General features: G+C 42.1%; 1 protein-coding gene across 1 annotated transcript in view; it reads left to right on the top strand.

Annotated features, from left to right (window-relative positions):
* Positions 1-22,135, top strand: part of LOC116689298 (breakpoint cluster region protein) — a 48,934-nt gene that overhangs the window by 13,029 nt on the left and 13,770 nt on the right. Inside the window, exons 2-16 of the mRNA XM_032515791.1 lie at positions 8,254-8,435; positions 9,912-10,016; positions 11,202-11,387; positions 12,405-12,512; positions 12,734-12,794; positions 12,899-12,951; positions 13,048-13,188; positions 17,206-17,327; positions 18,058-18,223; positions 18,517-18,636; positions 18,998-19,073; positions 19,541-19,645; positions 20,258-20,332; positions 20,759-20,856; positions 21,266-21,376. Coding sequence (XP_032371682.1) covers positions 8,254-8,435; positions 9,912-10,016; positions 11,202-11,387; positions 12,405-12,512; positions 12,734-12,794; positions 12,899-12,951; positions 13,048-13,188; positions 17,206-17,327; positions 18,058-18,223; positions 18,517-18,636; positions 18,998-19,073; positions 19,541-19,645; positions 20,258-20,332; positions 20,759-20,856; positions 21,266-21,376 — 1,709 coding nt within the window. The remainder of the gene's footprint in view (positions 1-8,253; positions 8,436-9,911; positions 10,017-11,201; positions 11,388-12,404; positions 12,513-12,733; positions 12,795-12,898; positions 12,952-13,047; positions 13,189-17,205; positions 17,328-18,057; positions 18,224-18,516; positions 18,637-18,997; positions 19,074-19,540; positions 19,646-20,257; positions 20,333-20,758; positions 20,857-21,265; positions 21,377-22,135) is intronic.

Here is a 22,135-nt window from a genome sequence, read left to right as displayed (position 1 = left end):
CCCTATGAGCCAATAATATTAGCCAACTCCAGTTTATGACAGATATACTGAATCTCTATCAACGTATGTGTCAAAAAATAATAAGACTATATAATTTAAAAATTTCAAATTTGACTGCTTTTAGTCCAAAGAAACTGAATAAATTAAAAGGACTTAGTATTCTAGAATTCCATAATTAGCATTAAAAAGGATTAAATTACAGAAACATGACTTTTGTGATTTTTTTTTTTTGATTTTTTTTTTTATAAATGCTCCAAAGATGTGAGTGTCATGCTTAGTATATGGTATAGGGTATTAGAGCTAAGATTTGAAACATTATTGGCTGTTTTATGTTTGAGTCTTCATCTATTTTATACATCAACTTTTCTAAATCTTTGCATTCATATTTATCATTGCTGTTGACCCACATTTCCAGATCAGTATTATATAAGTAGCTCTTTTAAACTCTGAAATATTGATATTGTATTAGCTTTGTTACTATGAAACCGCTGTACATTGGGTTTTGCAGGTTGTTTGATGGTTTTAAAAGAGCGGTCTGCTTTGGTGTATTTGTTCAGCTCTTGTTAAATAGATTACACGTTTTACAATCAGGACAAACAAAGGACATAAGAACAGGTAACACAGAAACGAGTGGGTGGGAGAAAATCAAGCGAGAAGAAGTGGGTCTTAAGTAAAATAGATTTGCATTTTGAGTTGCAATGGTTTATTAGAAATAGTGTTCATACATGTCTGAACGTTTTAGAGCCTTTAGTTGCAAAAGGCATCAAAGTTAACTAGAATGTAAATATGATAGCTGTGGCCATTAGCTGAACGTGTGTGTGTTTTAGGGGTGGGAGAGGGAGCTGTTTGTGAAAAGATGACCTTGTGCAAAAAAGCCTGTTTCCGCTCTGCAGCAGATGAATAGCTGAATTTTCCGGGCAGACCTGCCTGGACACTTCCTCAGTAGCAGTCCTTGCGATCACTAGAACATTGTTGCTCAGGAGAATCCATTGTGACGTCCACTTTCAAAGCCAAAACGAGCCCTGTGCGTTTAAAAAATGTTCCCATTAGACTGACGCACAAATGGAGACTACAAGAAGCACAACTGGACATAAAATGTTGGAAAAATGGACTCTGAAACATTACTCTCCAAGGTTGTAAAATGCGTAGGCAATACCCAAGCTGATTTAATTTGGTTTTGTTTGCTAGTGAGTTTGTTGTTTCAGTGGTGAATTTAATAAAAATAAAGATTTAAGTGGAGAACATTTATTTTTCCATTAAGACACAAATGGCTCAGTGTTAAAGACTTAGGAACACATTTGTAAATCCTTCTCTTAACTTAGTCTTGTTTTGCAGTGTATTTCCAACCTCTGACTTTGTTTTTCCTGGAAGGAGATAGTTTGTGGGTCTGAGGCTGCTGCCTGAGAGAGGATGTGTTATTCATCCAGTGCCGGGGCTGGTGTATAATCTCACTGGAACACAGAGTGGCCTTTCACATGGACTTCCCCTGTGCTGTGAAGCTGTTTGGCCTGCAGTAGTCTCTTCCTCGAGTCAGTCGGTGCAGCTCTCTGCCTCTCTGCTGGGTCCACTGACTTTTGTTTGTTTGAGCCCTTTTGTCACAGCCTCTGTGGATGTCATCCTGTCACTCCGCCTGTCTTTTCAGGCCTCTCCAGGGTGCCTCGGGTTTATCCTCCCCCAGTTTAGGGAATCCTCTCTTTCCTCTTTTCCAGTTGAAGTGAGCCAGTTTTGTTGCCTCTTCTGAACATTCCTTACATCCAGGGCTTTAAATTGACACCCACCAACCTGCCAAATGCTGGCTAAAATGAACTGGCTAGCAACATTGTAAAAATTAATAAAATTGTACACCATGTCCGGATGTGTCGTACAACTTTTGGCTAAATGTAAATGGGCTGTATTTATATAGCGCTTTTCTAGTCTTAACGACTACTCAAAGCGCTTTTACATAGTACAGAAACAATTCACCATTCACACACTGAGGCTGCCATACAAGGTGCCACCTGCTCATCAGATAAACACTCCCACACATTCAAACTCTGATGGCAATTCTGGGTTCAGTATCTTGCCCAAGGACACTTGGGCAAGACATGATACTTGATTGGCAGGCGACTGCTCTGCCACTGAACCACAATGCCTAGCAGCCTGGTGTGTGGTATTGATTGCGAGCTACACTGAAACAGAGAAGACTTGATCTGATTGGTTTGCAACTTTAAAAATCTACTTGCCATGTTGGCTGGTGATCAAAAAACTTAATTTAAAGCCCTGTTTACACCTCACAACTGCCTTATTTTGTATTAGCACTGTTGGAAATAGCTATTCTGCATCTGCCACATCCTCGCCGACTACTACTGATAAGTGCTGGTGAGTCGGGGGGTGGCTGACAGTAATTACTGTTGATCCTCATCTACAGGTTGTCCTAAAAAGTCATCACGACATTACAGTGTTGACAAGCACAACCGGTATTTCGGAGTTGTTCCACTTGTTTTTGGCAGATACTTTGCATGTTGTAAAACCTGTGGGTTTCTAATCTAATCAGAATCAACATCTTTTCTGCCCATTTTTCTTATTTTCAGGAAGAACTGTGCTGCTTTCTGAGCTTTGAGACCTCTTTTTATTAGGAGACTTACAAAGTAAATATTATATATATTATAGCAGGGCATTTTCAGATTCATTCTGATCCTGAAGGAGACACACTGTACAACAAGGCTGGCATGAGCAGAGCACATGTGTTGCCCCTGCAGTTTCCAAAGCTTATCCACTTGCCTGGCACGAGCCCTCGGTGGCAGGCTAGGCTGTGTGGTAGATTTGGGTTGGTCACAGGTTTATAAATGTTAAAAGAGGATTTGATATAAAGACAAAGGTCAGTAAAAGACAGCACGCTGCTTAGGATTTATTGCCAATTGACAGCACTGGTGTCACAGCTTTTGTTAGACATCTATGTTCTTTCTCAATCTGAGAAGAATTAAGTTACATTTTTTTAGGCTTAACAGGCTTATGAACAAAAATCAGAAACAACTTAAAATTTCACGTGATCCAGTCATGGCTCGATTAACAAACATGGGGCCCCTGGGTTCAAAAATGAACTATAGGCCCCCACTTACCCCTTGTTCCTGTCACTCTCAGGGGCTGGTATATTATGTACACACTCTTCTTCAAGAGCCTATCATTACTGACAGTACCTACAGTACTTCAGTGCAAGAATACTGCGTATATCTGTCACTTAGGTCAAAGTAATTTGATACAACACATTTATTTAGGATTATGTAGCATGTAAACATCCCTTATTAACTGAAATGTTCAATATAATCTAATAGGACACAGGAACAAGCACAGGAATAAACCTAAAGTAACAAATAGTTTTACAATATTCCGGGAGAAAACAGTTAGACTAAAAGTTGAGTAAATTGCAATGACTTGTTTTCAACTAAAACTGGGCTTTGAAAACGTTTTGAGTTGTTGATGTTGGTATCGTCAGTGGTAGAAGAACTCAAAACAGATTTTACGAAAGACTATTAATAGTATGCTCAAACAATTGCTACCGAACAGTACAAGTCCTGCATTCATTTTTATCAGCAATATGTACTTAAATCGACTTAACGCCTGTTTGCGGAGCTTTCAACTCTGATATAATGCTGGTTAGTTTAATGATTAATAACGCATCATATATTAATTGTTATATTTTTCGGAGTAAAATCTGAATCTTACGTTACCAGTAACAATTCTCTGTCAAGTAAATGTAGTAGTACAATGTTTTAAGTAACAATAAGTCAGAAGTATACAGTGAGGTTGCGTTGGGGGCTTTTTTTGAAATTAGTTTGGGATAAAATGGTTCTTGAGAAAGGTACAAGCCACAATACCACAGGCAAAGCACTTAAACATGCACTGCACTGCACGAGTCATATCAACTGAAACGATAAAAGCATTAACAATGAATTTCACAATGTTTCAATCACTTTCTAAATAGCTTTGTTTACCATTGTATTAGAATACCAAAAGAAAAATGATGTTTCAGTTTGCTGCATTAACCATGATGTTTCTGAGGGCCAGATGAACGTACATTTGGGAATTTACCGTTATCAGCGCAACGGGCAACCCCCAGAAAGCGCACGCTGTGATACATCAGCTTACGTTGTATTTACCAAACCTCCAGTTCATCGGTGAATCAGCGCCCTTCTCCGCCCCTTATACCACAAATTGCGCACATTTGATGGCGCAATTGAATGCCCGATGTCAAATAAATCCTGCTTGATGCGTGTTATTTTGGCATTAGTGGTAGGGAAAGATTACAAATACATCCGAAAATGCTTCTTATCTTCATTCACCTTAAGTGAATGTAGCCTTGGCCAGGTGGGGTTGATGTCATCAGGTGGTACCCATCGTTCATTGGGTGTTTCGACCCTTAACCACAACACCCTCCCGATGGTGGGTCGGCAGTGGTGGCCAAGTCACTGCCCATCTTCCCCTCCTGGCTTCCAGCTCAACTCCTCCCTCCTATTCCATAACCAGCAAGAGGCTTTTTCCGCTGCCTCCCCCATCCTGCGAGCTGCTGCCTTTTTCTCTTTCCCGGTCATTCCAATGGCTGTGAGCATTCTCCACACTGACTGAGCGGGAAATCCTCTACAGCCGACCTCGACAGGGAACAGCCATGCCTGCCACCCTTTCCCCCTGCAGTCATGCAGAAGGTCTTGGTATTTGGAGCTCTTCCTTTCAAAGGCCTGTTCACAGCCCTCTTCCCATGGGACTGTAAGTTCTATGAGGATGATCTTTTTTCCCCCCTTCAGACCACAGTACCACATCCGGCCTCAGGGTTGTCTGGGCAACCTGGGGGAACTGCAGCCTTCCTCCCAGGTCAACCTTCATTTCCCACGATTGGGCCTTTTGTAGCAGACTGGTTCTTGTTTTAGCTGTAGCTGGTGGCTTTTCCCCTTCTTTTATAAACTGGATAGATGTTGTTTTCCTAAATGTTTGGCGTTTCTTTTTCCTCTCCTGCTCTAAGGTGTTAGCGAGTGTCATGAGCACCTTGTCATGGCGCCATCTATACCTTCCTTGGGTGAGTGCTTTTTTACACCCGGACAGGATGTGTGCCATGGTGCCCCTCTCACCACAAAGCCTGCACAGTGGGTCCTCTCTCATGCCCCACTTGTGCAGGTTTGTTGGGGTTGGGAGTGCATCATACACAGATCTCAGCAGGAAGGAGATGCGGAATGGCTCCAGTCTCCATAGGTCCGCCCAGGTGACCTTCCTCTCAGGAAGATCCCACCTGGTCCAGGCTCCTTGGGAGGCCAATTCCACTGCCCTTGACCTTCGTCTTTCCTCTTCCAGTTTTCGTACCTCTTCTTGAATCATGGCTCTTCTATCACTCTTTCCTGCCTTCCTCCACTGTTGGAACTGGGAGGTTCCAAGACCCTGTCCGCCCGTGCATGGTGCTCCAACGACATCACGCAGCCTCAACATGCTCTCAGCCTGTGCAACAGATGAATCAGCTGCCCACTTGCGTCCTGATCTTGTAATGACACCTGCATGTCTGACTTGTTCATCCTGGGAGTCTCTGTACGTCATTACAACTCTGCACTTTGCAACTTTGAATTCCTCTACCACGGATAACAGGGGAAGTTGAAGCTGTCCTGATCTTATATACAGTCCTACTGCAGTGAAGCTTGGAGGGATTCCCAACCACTTTCGAAGATACTTATTGATCTTTCTTTCCATTCCTTCAACGCATGTCATTGGGACCTCATACACAGTCAGGATCCACATGAGCCTTGGCAACAGTCCGTGTTGATAGAGCCAAGCTTTAAACTTCCCAGGAAGCCCTGATTTTTCGATCCTCCTCAGCCACTCCTCCAACTGCTTTTCCGTACTGGCTATGCTGTTCCTGTCTGAAAGTGAGTTATCATACCACCTTCCTAGACATTTGATTGGATTCTCCTCTATCGATGGAATCACTTCCTCTTGCACATGCAGCTTGAATCTGTTTGTCAACTTCCCGTTTCTGATCACCATTCTTCTGGATTTCTTTGGCTTAAACTTCATTCTGGCCCACGTCGCCATGTGGTCCAGAGCAGTTAGCACCCACCTTGCCTCCACATGGGTAGTGGTTGTCACAGTGAGGTCGTCCATGTAACCTCTTATTGCGTGTTGTCGGATGCCTGACTCCATTCTTGGACCCCGGGCTTCCTTCTCCGCAGCTGTTATTAGGAGGTTCATTCCCATGACAAAAAGAATGGGGGGAAATTGTGCAACCAGTTATGATACCCTTTTCCAGGCTTTGCCACTGAGTTGTAAAATGTTCCGTCTTGAAACGTAGCTGGATTCCTCTAAAGTAACTGGTGATTATTCCCTTGATGTGCTGAGGGATGTGGTAGTGAGCTAACGCTGCATGGATGAGAACGTGAGGGATGGATCCATAGGCATTGGCCAAATCCAACCAGACAACAGTCAGGTTGCCTTTGCTGGATTTAGCCTCACGGATCATCTGACTCAGAACTCCGGTGTGTTCCAGGCATCCAGAGAAGCCTGGAATTCCACCTTTCTGGATAGCAGTGTTAATGTATCCATTCTCTGTCATGTACGAGGTCATCCTCTTGGCCAGTACCGGAAAAAAGATTTTTCCTTCTACGCTTAGCAGTGAGATAGTTCTAAATTGGTCAATGGTTGAGGAGTTCTCCTCCTTTGGCACAAGACAGCCCTCCGCTTTCTTCCAGCTTGACGGAATGATGCCCTTTTTCCAGATCCTCCTGAACAACTTCCACAACTTCCGAAGGAGCATTGGGCATTTCTTATACACTTTGTAGGGTATACCACTTGGGCCGGGAGCAGATCCTGTTCTAGCCTTTTTCACTGCCTCTTGGACTTCCTTCCAGGATGGTTCACTGATGTTAAGCTCTTTTTCTGGGGTCTTTGTACTCTTGATGCTTGGGTTGGCATCCAGGGCCTGGTTTCTGGAAGCGTCATTATGGGTCTCCCTCAAGAACGCCTCCACATCTTCTCTTGGGCTGGTCAGTCTTCCAGATTTTGCTTCACCCAGCAATGTTTTGGTGAATTGGAAGGGGTGTTTGGTGAACTGGGATCTTTTGTTCTCCCTATTCTTCCTCTTCTTCAGCGTTCTTTCTGCTCTTCGGAGTCTGCAGAGGCGATTCCGGAGTTGACTAGTCAGATCCTTGATTCCTTCCCTTTCATCAACAGGGGCTCTTTTGAATTGCTTGGTTAGAGTCTTGATTTCTCCCCTCAGACGATGAATTTCCCTTTCTCTTCTACTTGGCTGGTATGCAGGCTTGATGTTGACTTTCATCTCCCGAACTCCAAACCGCTCACTTGCCAGGTTATAGGTTATTGTTGTAAGAGTAACGACTTTCTGCTCAGCTGTCCCTGCTAGTGTTGTTTGTAGTACTTTGTCAAGATCTTTGTCTAGTTGGAACCATTCTTTGTTGTCGCTCATCTTGGGCCATTTAATTTGTTTCCTCGCAGGCTGGGGTTGGGTTCCTGGGGAGGCATCATTTGGGTCCCTCCTGAGGTCTTGAGGTGACACAGGTGCTGAGAGAAACGTATGTGCGCTGTACCAAAGTGATAAGTGCTTGTGCTATGATGTGCCATGCCTGCTGACTGCAGACTGCGATATTCCCACTGCTGATGCTATGACTGTGACTATGAAAGTGTCTCGAGATAACTCTTGTTAGGAATTGATACTATAAATAAAATTGAATTGAAATTGTTTTGAAATGATCCTGATGCCAATATTGTATGTTTTTATCTAATATAGCGAGGAGTTTAACAACTGTTGGAATGGAATGTGAATGCTGAATCAGAGATTCAGTGTCATCTTTGATTTTTTTTCCAGTAACTGTAATATTGCATGGCTGCCTAATCTGCAACGCTTAATGATTTACCTGAAAAGGTGGGATCCTTGTGGCAAAAATCCTTTCAGCTCGTCTCCTTGGCCTGTCATCATCTTACTCGGATTACTGCTACAATTTCACCAGGAGGCATATGCCAGGAAACCCGCTTGTTTACACCTGCTTTTAAGAGGGGGAGAAGTTTCTCCGCAAAATAGAGGCATGCTGTCACCGGAGGTTTTTGTACATACCACGGAATACATAATTAGGCGCGCTTTACGCTTCCCCTCCCATCTCTCTATGCGAAACAAATAAGCCTGAAGTGGGCGCGAAAGCGTTAGTACATCTGGTTCTCAGCATTTACTACACAACTTAACCATTTCAATGACCCCATGTGACTATTGTCCTTTTTTTTTCCCCACAGAGGCTCCCTACAACGAGACCCTTCCATCTTATGGCTATGACCTGGAGCACCCAGACGAGCACCAGCCTCGTCACGACACGCTTTCCTTCTCCGGATCCCCGTCCTCCTCGCCACGACTCTGCTCTCAGAGCCGGAGCAGCCGTGACACCCAGTCCTCCGGCTCCCTGGAGTCCACACTGTCGGTAATGTTACTGGGACAACTCCTACCAACACCTCCTTTTTAGTGTAAAAGTGCAAATCAATCCTAACATGCTTCCTCAAAAGGACAGCAGATTATTTGTTGAAGCCCACAAGTTAATTTCAGGTTATTTGCATTGCTTAATATAATTATTTTAAATAAATGGCACCAAATTCCCCCATGCCAGTTTCAATGCTTTGCTGAGGTGTTTCTCTGAATTACGCCAACATTTCCCATAAACCCCTTTCTTCCTGTTGCTTAGAGGATATTGCTTATGGTTATTTTACTCCTGTGTGGTGTTGCTGCATGTGCATAAAAGTGAGAAACATGCTGGAGACACTTAGATACTCTCAAAAATGTATTTCTGTCAGTTTGCACTATAAAAACCGCTTTCCCTTTATGTTGTGGGCCATTAAACAAACCACTAGATCTCCTGCAGGAGGATTGTTTAGTAATCACACAAATCTGTCAAATTAATATTATTAAAGAAATGCATAAGTGTAAAACTAAATCACTTTTAAAGAAGCTGACATGTGACTAGACGTTTCCTGAGTTGAATCCTATGCCTGACCAAGTAAATATTATACAATACAGAGAAAATAATTCAAATCTCCTCTAAATTGTCACTTTGGTGATTTAGTATTCCACTTCCTCAAATGACGACATCATTTGGGTTCTTTTCTGAGACTTTGGTGACATTACACAACTTTTTTCACAGGCTAAGTAGTGCTCTTCATCACGAGTAAACTGGACTTCATGTATAAAATCAGTGATGTGCCCATTAGAAAGCTACAGAAGAAATGCCCTTCAGCCACGCATTCAATCAGCTAAGGCATCCAGAAGCCAACAATAGAATACACAGTTGACAATATCGCTCCCAGATGGGAGTGCTTTTTAGGATGAAGCAGGGCATTGCTGACAAACTCCATAAAAGCTCAGCAAACATGTGGGCGAACAGATGTTTAAAAGGGACCCAGCTCCCCTCCCCCTGTGCCCAGTTCCTGTCCTATCTGTGGTATTCCTATCCTCTGATGTGTACACTTGGTGATCTTCAAAGCCTAAATCATGATGGAGGGTGGGGGGGTGGGGGGGCTTAGTCAGTGTGCAGCTTTTAAAAAACCTCGCTAATATAATGGCATAGCATGAGACACCTTACTGACATGATAGCCTGCACCAGGATGACTGATGGCTTTGACCTGTTTGGAATAACAACTCTAGACTAGAAACACATTAGATGCTAGGAGTCTCGGGAAAAGGTGTCTTGGAATGTAAAACTCCTACAGAGTTTAATCAAATCTGGTCCTTAATCCCACAACAACAATATCTGCAGCCAGGGGTTTGCAGAGGTGTGTGGGTGGTTTGTTGGGTCAAAGCCATTTACAGTTTGCTTATCATATTTTCATCGTGAGCCTCTTGTGGTGAAAACTATCTTTTCTTCATGTTTGAAAATACTTTTCTCTCTACACCATGTTTGTGTCAGGTGGAGTCGGATCAGGAGAAGGGGCTGGAGATGAGAAAGTGGGTTCTGTCAGGAATCCTGGCCAGTGAGGAGACTTATCTCAGCCACCTGGAGGCCCTACTGATAGTATGTCTTAATTTATAACACACACGCACACACTCACCACACAAAATAATTTCTGAGTTGGCTGCAAGATAAAAGGACAGAGAGAATTGATTGAAACAACTGATGGTTTAGCTAGCATCTTTAATTGTATTGCCTTTAAATAGTGGTGTGTGTGTGTGTGTGTGTGTGTGTGTGTGTGTGTGTCTTGTGTTGGTTGTGGGTGGGTTTAGTGTTTGTGTGAGGCTGTGTTATGTTGTGTTGTTGTGGTGTTATGGTGTGCTAGTTGTATGTGTTGTGTATGTAGGTCTGGTGTGATGTGTTTGTGGGTGCTGATTACACAATACATTTAGTATAACTGATTCTTGTAAGAAGTCAACTAAACACATACTATTAATTTGTAATTCATGTGGCTACAGTAGCTAATGTATGTACAGGTAATGCTAGCTACTGCAGTGTGAATGGCATTACTGGGTCTAACTCTTCAAAGAACAAGATATAACTTGTTTTCCTCGTAAAAAGTCATAACTGAAAAAACACACCCTTGCTAAATTGTTTTCTGGCTACAGCCTTGGTCTGGTAAGACGTAGCTTATGTTAGCTAACGTCTTTATAGCTATTGCTGTGTAACTAACATTACTGAGGCAGTTTGTAAAACTAACTTTTGAAAGAAGAAATAACACATTCTTCCTAAAAACAGGTCATAAAAACAAACCCTTAATACACAATAAATTATGTTAGCTAATGTTAGCAAACTTAAGCTAGATAATGCTGTGTTAGTTACTGTTGGTGTTAGCTGACATTACTGAGTCAGGTCACAGATTCCTCTCTGCTGGTGCTACAGTGTGTTGCGCTACATTTTTGCATTTAGCATTATCCTGTAATTGCCACTTGTGGTTACAGTGAGTAAGGCTTACTTTTACTTGTTACATTCACACACAAACATTGTCAATTTCAAAAAAGTACATGTGCTCATAGCATAATGCAATTTAGCTTATTTCAGCAGATCTCCAAACTTTTTTTTGACCCTTGTTGTGTTTGTGAAAAGGCTTCTTTCTATAAAAACAAGATAAAAAAGAAAAACTAACCTGTGCTATTATTTCTACTTACTGGCACAGGTTATCTGTTGAAGATAAGCCTGAATAATTATTATTTCTTACAGTACAGTCAGTAACTGTGGCTTTCATATGGACTGTGATTATTTATCCAGCCCATGAAGCCTCTGAGGGCCGCAGCTACAACTTCCCAACCAATGCTGACCATCCAGCAGATAGAGACCATCTTCTTCAATGTGCCAGAGCTTCATGAGATCCACAAGGACTTCTTTGACGCTCTGCTGCCCCGGGTCCAGGACTGGGGCCACCAGCAGTGTGTGGGCGACCTCTTCCAGAAGCTGGTATGGTGATGATTACATTTTTATTAGCTTCACTAGGGAAACTAAGAACACAGAAATGTTCATGTCTTAACTGCAAGTTGTGTATGTGAATTTTTTTTTGCCTATGTTATGTCTTCCTTCTGCCATGAATAAATGTGTCAACACAAGCGTACCAAGTAATCCGTTTATATTGTGTAAATTATATTAACATAAACATAATCAACCACGCCTCAGGAAAAAAATGACAAATATAACAACAAAGCAACAAAAAACAGTTTTTTCCTCTTCTTTTGATCTAACCTGAACGCAGCAGAAAAATGTGTGCCAAGAAAGTAAACACGATAATGTGAGAGCAGTGGTACACAAAGTAACTGCTGGGCTGATATGCGTGAAATGTTGCAATAATAGCTTGATTTGAAACGCGTTGAGCGGTTGTTTAACTGCAGTATGAGTGTTTAGTTACTACATGAGGATAAGCAATCCCTTCATCTGATTTAAACCTTCTTTTGGATAAGAAGACCAAACACCAAATAACATCATCAAAGTCACAAACTTTCAGAAAGTAATTATAGCACTCCTTAAATGTCATGCCTTGATCGTAAACGACGGTCGAAAAGAAGGGCACTTTCAGTGGCAAAAGGTGGCTGTTAGTAATGCTCGGTGGATCTTGCAGTGCGCATGTGAGTAGACTGCCTGGAGTCATCCCCTGGCCAGATAAAAGCCTCGCTTCACCACATTATAGGCAGTAAAGGAGAACAAAACGCTTTATAGGAGGTCGCTGAATCTACCTCCATGTTTGCTGTTGGATGAAAAAGATGATAACACACATACATACATGGATTTATATATAGACACGTGAACAAACATTGAATCACCTTCAATTGCATTAATTCCTCATGTAATACAGTATTGCTGACTCATGTCTGAGCACAGCATACTGTGACACTGCAAAGTATCCAGTGGCAATCGCAGACTAGTAAAATCGATCTTTTCTGTAAAGGAATGAATCTAATCTGTGCTTTAACGTGTGCCCTGTAGGCGAGTCAGCTTGGAGTGTACCGGGCCTTTGTGGATAACTACGAGGTTGCTGTGGAGATGGCTGACAAGTGCTGCCAGGCAAATGCTCAGTTTGCAGAGATATCTGAGGTATGTAATCACGCATGCACAGCAGGACTGCGGGAGGCAAGTATTTGATGTGCACAGCTGCCCAAGACAAGCGATGACAGGGCAGTTTTTAGCGGTGCTCACGGTGTAAAAGCCATGCAGCTCCTTATAGTGGCGCTGATTGTTTTAATTGCGCTGTGGGGCAAGGATTTAATGAGGGTATTTTTTTCTCACTATTTGCTTTGCTGTTATCTTTCTGCCAGAATCTCAAAGTCAAAAGCACAAAGGACTGCAAAGACCAGTCGGCTAAAAATTCACTGGAAAGTGAGTACTGAGTGAAATGAATGGCAGGCCTCCACAATAATCAATAATGCTATAAGTAGTTGAGCTGTGCCTAGGCCTGTTGAGCTGACTCTTCTCCTCCACAGCTCTTCTCTACAAACCTGTGGACAGAGTGACGCGCAGCACGCTCGTTCTGCATGTAAGTCAACCTTCCAAACACACATCTGGAGCCACATCTTGTCTGCATGAAGAGAGTTTTGAGGGTTGAATTTGCCATAATTTGTGTCTATTCTAGGACCTCCTGAAGCACACACCCTACAGCCACCCGGACTATCCGCTGTTACAGGACGCCCTGCGCATCTCTCAGAACTTTCTGTCCAGTATAAATGAAGAGATCACCCCACGTAGACAGTCCATGACAGTTAAGAAGGGAGAGGTCAGTGTGGGAACCTGAGTCACTTTTCATGATCCCAGGGATATACTAATGGCTCTCTGACTCCAAAGGGATAAATAAATGTGCTCAGACCTGCTAAAACCAAATGCGAATGAAATGTGTTTTTAGTAGATAAGTCAGCAAGTCTTTAACGTCCCCTACATACTGTCAGCTGCATTTAGACTTCTTATAAATGAGACAGGCACTTAATTGAGACTAGATTTGCAAGTAATTCATCAAAACAAATTTCATCAATTGATTTTGATAGAATGTAGCACAGGCTGTTAGCATTTATTTATCTACGATGCGTTATTCATTCACAAAGAATGATGTCCTTAAAGGCTGGATTTTTCCTAATTTTTTAATTAAGGCATTAAGATCAATTTCCAAAAGATTATTTTTTATTCCTCTTTTTAGTCAACTTAAGCAGGGAAATTTCTATACTCATGAGCAGCACTGTATGTTGCCACGGCGTCAATTTAACGCAGAAGCATAAATCGTCCTTTACAGACCGACCGTGACATCCATAGAGCCATGCTACTAATGTGGCTCAAGCGTATAAACAGAATTGGGCTACATGTTATGGAATAATATGTTACTTGATTGACTGAACACTTGATGATATGGACTTTACTTTTACACTTTATTTATTTTATTATCTCACCAAAACGGCAGCATTGTGCAATTCAAGCTCATACCTGCCCCTGTAAATTTCTGTCATGTCTTGTCTGTTGACAGTAAAAAACTCTGAGCACAAGGTGTCTGGACGCTGCAATAAAACCGGACTGTGAGTCTTGTGGCTGCTGACTCATCTCAGCCTGTCTGCTTTACTGTAGTTGCGAAGGAAGTGGAGCGTAGAGGAAGCTTGTGCAAACACCGGAGGAAAGGGATTTCTATGTCGCAAACCAGGAAAACCTATTGATTACTCCCATCCTTCCCTGCCGCAGTGTCAACTCTGCTTCCCAGAAATGACCTGCAACACTCCTTATCATGTAAGCTGTCTAACCAGGCTTTTGCACTGGGTGTGTACCGACTTACCCGGGCTTCCTGACCCCTCTGTCCCCCTCCCACAACATGCATCTCAAGGCTCTGATTCAGATGACCTGACTGAGAACTTCCTCAGTTTTTCTGGGAACTGGCCCTGCCTACCAGGGTGGGATATTAAATCAAAGAAAGTTCTTGGGAGCATGCTTTTGTAAATATAGTTTAGGAAGCCGGAAGTCCCACCAGGAGATTGACAGATAACAAGCCAGGACATGACAATCAGTGTGAAATATGAGTAGTTGTTGTTGTTATTGCTGCTGCTGTACGTAATAAGTTCTCAACTAAATTTGACTGTAATTACTATGGCCATTTAAACCCATAAGTTTATTTAGGTTCACCTCACCTACATGCCTTGCTGCTCAACGTCTCATTACTGCATATTAAAAACAAAAGCAGATTCCAGTGCCAGGAGGGTGTGAGGACTGCACAGTTATAGCCCTTGTTTTTCCATTGGATTATTGACTATTTGTGGTCATGTTTGTGTCAGAAAACAATGAGCGGATGTCACCCTGTCGCCTCGCTTTGAAACCAGGACAGTGCTGAACATGTTTGAGGGCCATACGTCAGGCCTGTCACCAGCCAGCACTGAACTGGAGTGTACAGAAAACAGAATAGGAAAACCATGGTGCAGTGATTTCCTTGTTTTTGTTGAACTGTGGTTGGTGTGGGTTGGCAAAGTCTCACATGGGCTGTGTCATAGTATACAGCCTCAGCCCAGAGGTCAAAAGGAAGAGTGGAAACTTAGATGCACGCTGCTGCAGGAAGAGCTCATGTCATCACATCTGCCTCCAACCTCAAGCTGGATGGATCAACAAGGATTAGAGGACACAAATATCCATTATATGTGTATTGCTAAATGATTGATAACACAAAAATTAACAAAACTAAGAGTCTACAGCCACGCTAACCGCTCTGTAAGGTTGTATTGTAACCACAGTGGTGATTTAAACTAAATGCTAATGTGAGGATGCTAACATGTATCATCAGTGGGCGATCTGCTGATTCATCAAAAATGATTTATTGTTTTGTATTTATTTTTTTATGATTTTGTTTACTTCCTCTATGAGGTTTGGTGGCATTCATCCAACAGCAGTTGCAATACCACAGGCTGTACAATAACTAACACAAAGTGTAAACATAAGCTCACAGTCATTGTTTGTGAACCCCAAATTAGATCCTTTCAAACTGAGCTGTAAAAGTTAAATTAGATACCGTTCTTTCAGCAGTTCTGAGTAATGAAGCTATTTCCTTTTGGTGCAGTACAACGTGGTTGAAAGCAGCTTAAAGCTATAGTGCGTAGTTTCTGTCGCCCCCATGAGGAATTCTAAGTAATGACAACAACACTGTCAGCGCATCCACAGGATACAAGCCCTACCCCCATTTTCCACCAATCGCGTCTGTACTGCGTTCCGGAGGTGGCACGGCCCCCACTAGCAAACGCGGCCATTGAAGTCGATGCTTGATATGCCACCAGCTGTTCCCAGAAGCGTGCGTGAAGCGGCTCTGCGCTCTGCTAGAAATACACGGCAGGTATATTTTCACACGAGCCGCAGGGTGCTCGGACAGCCAGGCAGGAAGTGAAGTAGCAAGAATATTCAGTCAATTTACCAAAAGACGCCCCCCTCAATATTGTTTTTGCCTCCTCTACCACACCACGGACAACGAGAGATTCATCTTGGAGGTTGCAAAACATAATAGACATCACAAATCCCTTTAATCAAGACAACTCCAGAAAAGAATGCTTGGAGTGCAAGGTAGATACTAGTTTAAAGATCCCTTGGCATGCAAATATCACTTTATGAATTTTTTTAACATTAATATGAGTTCCCCCAGCCTGCCTAGGGTCCTCCAGTGGCTAAGAATGGCCCTGGATATCCTGCTCTTCCTTTGAGAACATGAAAGCTCAGATGGACCGATCTGGATTCTTGCTTCTTATGAGGTCATAAAGGGGCAAAGTTACCTCCCCATTCTCTGCTTTGCCCGCCCAGAGAATTTGTCCCACCCGTGAGAGAAAGACATCATGGTTTTTTAAACGAGCAAAGTGGCAGTCAAGGCCCACCCCCAGCATCCACTTTGCCCCCCCCCCCCCGTCTCCTCCTCAAAAGCTACAGACTCAGAAATGGTACATACTAAGGAAAGCTCATTGTGGGACTGGCTCTAGTGGCTGTAATTCTGCACCAAGGCTGACTTTTTGGAAAGAGACTTCTAAGACCACTAAGGCCTATATCAAAGAGACTTCATATATGGTATTAGGGGACCGCTAAGGTCTATAAAAAAGCATCCAAAGAGGACCACGTCATGGGACCTTTAATAAGTACTTGTAGAGACAATATAACCTGCAAGTCAGGCAGCAAGATGCTATTCTTCTGAGGTGCTCCCAGTGTGGTATGGCGCATGGCGGAATATGGAACAAAACCGGAACACAGCACTGACGTGCCCAGTGGAGAATCGGGGTTAGGTGATCGCACACAACCCCGACCCCTCGTCCACACAGTTGCTAGTAGCGTTTGACACATCTAATCAAGGAGGACACGGAGGATTAAAAAAAAAAACAACACATGATGGACTCTTCAGAAGACATAATTATCTTGTAATTTCTATGTCCTCTTTGTCTCTCAAACTGAACGCTGCTGTTGTCCTTTCTCAGCGGCGACATTGAACGCATCACTCAAGCTTCTGCGTGCGAAAGCCGCCCGGACTACTACATTATGTAAACACTGCCATACTAAGAAATACAGAGAAAGCTTTGTGTAGCTGATGGCTTAACTAGCTTTCTATCAACTCATTTGGCAATGGCTTGAGTGTTATAATGAATATAATGCTTCAATCCTTATTCACAGTTCTATTAGTCCAAGCTACTGAAAAATTAAGATCATTCCAAGCATGCATCCTGTTTTTGTATCTGGGTTCATTTGAGGCAAGCAAGAGTTATTTACTATGAGTATAATGACATATTTTCTGATTTTCTCTTGGCAGAACCGTCAGCTGCTCAGGGATCGCTTCATGGTGGAACTGGTCGAAGGTTCCAGGAAACTCCGTCACGTCTTCCTTTTCACCGACCTGCTGCTGTGCACCAAGCTGAAGAAACAGGCTGCGGGGTGAGTCCGGGTCGGCGTCCAGCCCAAAGTGATTAGAGATCCAACATTGTAGACCTGGAAGATCCACCGTTTCAAATCCCTGTTGGGGAATGAGAGCCGCGCCGCCCGTGCGGACGTTAAACGTGCTAATGTTAATTCTGCTCTGCTGAAAATAGAACAGTTTCATAGTTTCAGTGCAAGAAAAAGATTATTTTTCCATCGGTTTCTTAAATGTGTTTGCAAGCTTGTGGGTAGTCGTACTGTTGGTTTTAACGCTGTTTAAAAACTAGTAGTGGAACATGTTTTCAGATACCACATACCACATTTTTAAAATACTCTGTAAAGTAAAAATCTTGCATTTAAAATGTTAGTAAGTCTGAAAACTATCATATCATATTTCTCTCTGATATTTAGTAGAGTAGAAGTAGAAAGCGTCATTAAAAGAAAAGACTAAACTACCTCAAATTTGCTGAAGTACTTAATGACATTCCACTACTGTTAAAAACCATTCTGGTAAAAAAAAAAAAAAAAAAAATACATGACAATTACTGGTGAGGAAGAAATGTTGTCATTATAATTAACACTAATAACAGGTTATTAATAGTGCTTTTTATGATACTCAAAGACACTTTACAATAAAACCAGCACATTGAAAACAAGTAAAACAATAACACCAACACATAAAAACAAGCAGAGTAAAAGTAAGTGAAACAATAAAACCAATACGTACACACACCTTGTCCTCCAACAGAAAAGGACAGCAGTATGACTGTAAGTGGTACATCCCACTGGCCGACCTGACCTTCCAGACCATCGAGGACTGCGAGTCCACCCCCATCCCTCTGGTCCAGGATGAGGAGATTGACGCCATTAAGATCAAAATCTCCCAGATCAAGAACGAGATCCAAAGAGAGAAGGTGAGCTTACACCGATGGCCAACACAACTACACACATTAAAACCTCACCAGCACAAAATACAAGGAAAACATGACAGAATGTAATTTTTATGATTTATTAGTGTGTATACTACTACACTGTAGAATTGATGACAGCTTTGTATCAAAGTCTGAAGACCAAACTGAAAACTAAAATAAAATGAGGAACTTAAAGATTAGCACATGAGGAACTTAAAGATTAGCACATGTGAGTTGAATAAATGTCTGGACAGCATGTCCTGCATCACATTAACGTCGGTACTGTTCATGTGTAGAGAACCACCAAAGGACCCAAGGCGATCGAGCGACTGAAGAAGAAGTTATCAGAACAAGAGTCTCTGCTGCTTCTCATGTCCCCCAACATGGCGTTCAGAGTGGCCAACAGAAACGGAAAGGTGATTCAGGGGTCCTTAAGAAGCTCACCCAGTAAGAGCGTATGCCTCATGTAGGCTGAGTCCTGCAGTGGCCCGGGTTCAAATCCAACCTGCGGCCCTTTACTGCGTGTCATCCCCATCTCTCTCCCCCTTTCATGTCTTTCCACTATATTAAAGGAAAAGCCCCCCAAAAAATAATCTTAAAATCTATCTATCTATCTATCTATCTATCTATCTATCTATCTATCTATCTATCTTTGGGAATATCTTGTACTGTCAATAAACAACTTCTTAATTTGGTTTCTGCTGCCATCTGCTGTTACAAGCATTAAATAAGTAGAGTTTGATAAAATACAGCATATCTTCCTTTTTCTACTTTCAGGGTTTCACCTTTCTCATCTCTTCTGACTATGAGCGTGCCGAGTGGAGGGAGATCGTTCGCGAGCAGCAGAAGAAGTGTGAGTTTTCCGGGCGCTTTCATTAAGAAAACCGTTATAATATGTCATACCTTTAATAGGGGTGGGTGAAAAAAGCGATACAGCGTAGTAGGGAGATATTTTCCGTGGCAATACTGTATCGATACACAGACGCCAAGTATCAAGCTATTATTAAATATGTGTTAGTCAGTTTGTCTGCTTGGCAAAGGGATCATTTTGCAGCAATAAATTCAAAGTGAGATGAACAGAGACATTTATCTTTTTAGATAAAACAGGTAATAAATTGCAATAAATTGCAGAATATTGGAATAGGTTTCAAATTGAAATAATATTGTGACATAAGTATCGTGATGCTATGATACCATGAGGCCTCTGTGATTCCCAGCCCTAATAATTATTTTATGTAAATATTATATTATGTCGTATTTATAATAATGTCATATGTGTGACTTCCATTTACCCTGACCTGACCTGACTGTTTCCCGCAGGCTTTAAAAGCTTTTCTCTGAGCTCTCTGGAGCTGCAGATGCTTACCAACTCATGTGTGAAACTCCAGACTGTTCACACGATTCCAATGACCATGAATAAGGAAGGTAAGGATCACTGTGTCTTTTTAGCATTTAATATAGATGTGAACCACCTGTTCTGTTCAAATTCCACCAGTTTTTGAACTTCCTTTTTTGAGAAATTTGAGTTTCCTTTAGCCAAATTGCCCTAAAATAACTGAATGAAGTTGGCTTGAAGCCTAGGTTTAGCACAGAATTGGTTGATAACTTATATTTATGCTTTACAAATAGGCAAGCCGAGGAAGACAACAGGTGTGATTGTGTGCTGCCCAAAAAAATAAGAAATTAATTTAAAAACAGTAGCCTGACAAAACTTTGACAAAAACACGTCTGTGATTATCCATTAACAAATGTTGCTCTGATCTTAACCATTAGTTTTATTATTTCTGCTTTTTTTTACTCAAATAGTATGTATGCTGTCATATAAATTAGGTTCATTGACCATGAATCCAAAAAAGAAATGTAGAACGAGTTGCCCAAGAATGTCTAATTCATAGTGTATAATTTTATGCTTTGGAAACAAGCAAAACAGAGGAGAAAAACAGGTGCATGGTCGACAGGAAGACAACACGAGGGTTAATATACCTACAGTTCTGTATTTTATCTTGATCTGTATAATCTGAACGCTGCCCTCCACAGATGATGAATCTCCCGGTTTGTACGGCTTCCTAAATGTCATCGTCCACTCCGCATCAGGGCTGAAACACAGCTTAAGTAAGTGGCTTTTATTGTCCTGTTTGTGACTAGCGATCTTCTCACTGATTGTTGTCCAGGTTGCACGCGATGTCACATCATTCCTTGTGTCGGCCCTGAGTCATCTGCTAGCCCCCACCCCCTCTCTCTATCTGTGGCAATCAGCTGGATGGGCGCCTTTAAATATGTCTTTGGCCTCTCAAATCAGTGCCTGCTCAAACTCTACATTGGGTTTTCTGTTACTAAACTTAGTCACGACCAATGGGGATTCCGCCCCTCTTAGCTCTTTCTTCATGTACTGAGACAGCAACATTAGAACTGTACTGGCCAGGGAGAGAGCTCCTGCAGCGGCAGAGACTTGTACACCACATCGCCGGGACATGTCTCAACTATCAGTCTTTAGTTTTATTTTGATTCAATCCTTGTGCTTATGCTTGTGCCCACTAGACCTTTACTGCTCCCTGGAGGTGGATTCCTTCGGCTACTTTGTCAACAAAGCCAAAACACGTGTGTACAGAGACTCTACAGAGCCCAACTGGAACGAGGTGAGAGTGCACATCAGAGTTTAGAAAGTAAATGGGTGAGATCCAGCTTCAGTATTTATGGCTGTGTTGTCTTTAAAGACAGGAAATAAAAGACTGTTTCCCCTAGACATAATACACTGTAAGAAATGTAGGGCTGTCACATTTTTGTCAACTAATCAATTAGTTGATTTGATTGTGCGCTTTGAGTGGTAGTATAGCACAATATAAAAGCCCTCCATTTACCATCTGTAAAACTAGGTTTCTCCACAAAGACTCATGCAAAAGTACCAAATGTGCTCACGCTTTTTGGAAATAAATCATTCAGCATGGGAAAAAAAAAAAACATAAAAAAATGACCATCGACTAAGAAGGGCAAGCCCTAATGAAATTGAAGTTGTTGAAACATGTCTTTTCTTTCTTTCCGTGCAAGGAGTTTGAGATTGAACTGGAGGGCTCTCAAACTTTGAGGCTGCTCTGCTATGAGAAGTGCAAAGAGGACGGAGAGATCACAGACAAGATCCTGGCCAAAGGACAAATCAAGGTACGGACAAATTAGGGCAGACCGGGGTCAGATGATTTAGCAAATCATTGCTAGTGTTGTAGGGGAATACCTGGGAGGTCCAGATGGTCAGGGTCTGATTATGTTAGTTTCATTCAGATTCATTCAGATTTTTTAGGTTCAGACCAATATCAATAAAACTTTTTTTTTTTTAAACATAAATACAGTAACACAACATAAATACAGTACAAAAGGTGTTATTTAAAGTTGGTAATGAAAAATGATGATCAAGATACTTTATGTGCAGTAGTGGTGGTGGTGGTGGTGGTGGTAGTAGTTGTGGCAGTGTCTGGTTATTTCAACGCCACATGAATGCAGCACAAATGCTTTATCCGGCATTGTTAACGAAATTAAAAAATGTGCCCTGTGAGTCTGATCCGCCCCAAAATGTATTGGGTTCTTCCGTGGCCCATGCTTACACCCTTCCACCAGATTTCATAAAAATCAGGCCAATAGTTTTTCTGTAATTCTGCTAATAGACAAACCAACCAACCAACCAACCAACCAACCAACAAACCAAACTAAAAACATATCCTCCTTGGCGGGGGTAAAAGTCAATATTTACAGACTCTTTACTGACCCAAAATCTATATAGTTCCACTGACACTGATAGGAAAAACAATGGTTGCCTATGTGGGTTGAACTTTCTACCTTAATTGATTCCTGTCCACTCCACAGTGGTAACGTATCTGCGCTGCTGACCACAGGACCTTTTTGGGCTAATCCTGCCCTGTGGGGCCC

Source organism: Etheostoma spectabile, chromosome 5 (assembly GCF_008692095.1).
Source record: "Etheostoma spectabile isolate EspeVRDwgs_2016 chromosome 5, UIUC_Espe_1.0, whole genome shotgun sequence".
Taxonomy (NCBI): Eukaryota; Metazoa; Chordata; class Actinopteri; order Perciformes; family Percidae; genus Etheostoma; species Etheostoma spectabile.
Note: the sequence above shows the minus strand (reverse complement) of the source record. Positions and strands in the feature narration are given on the sequence as shown.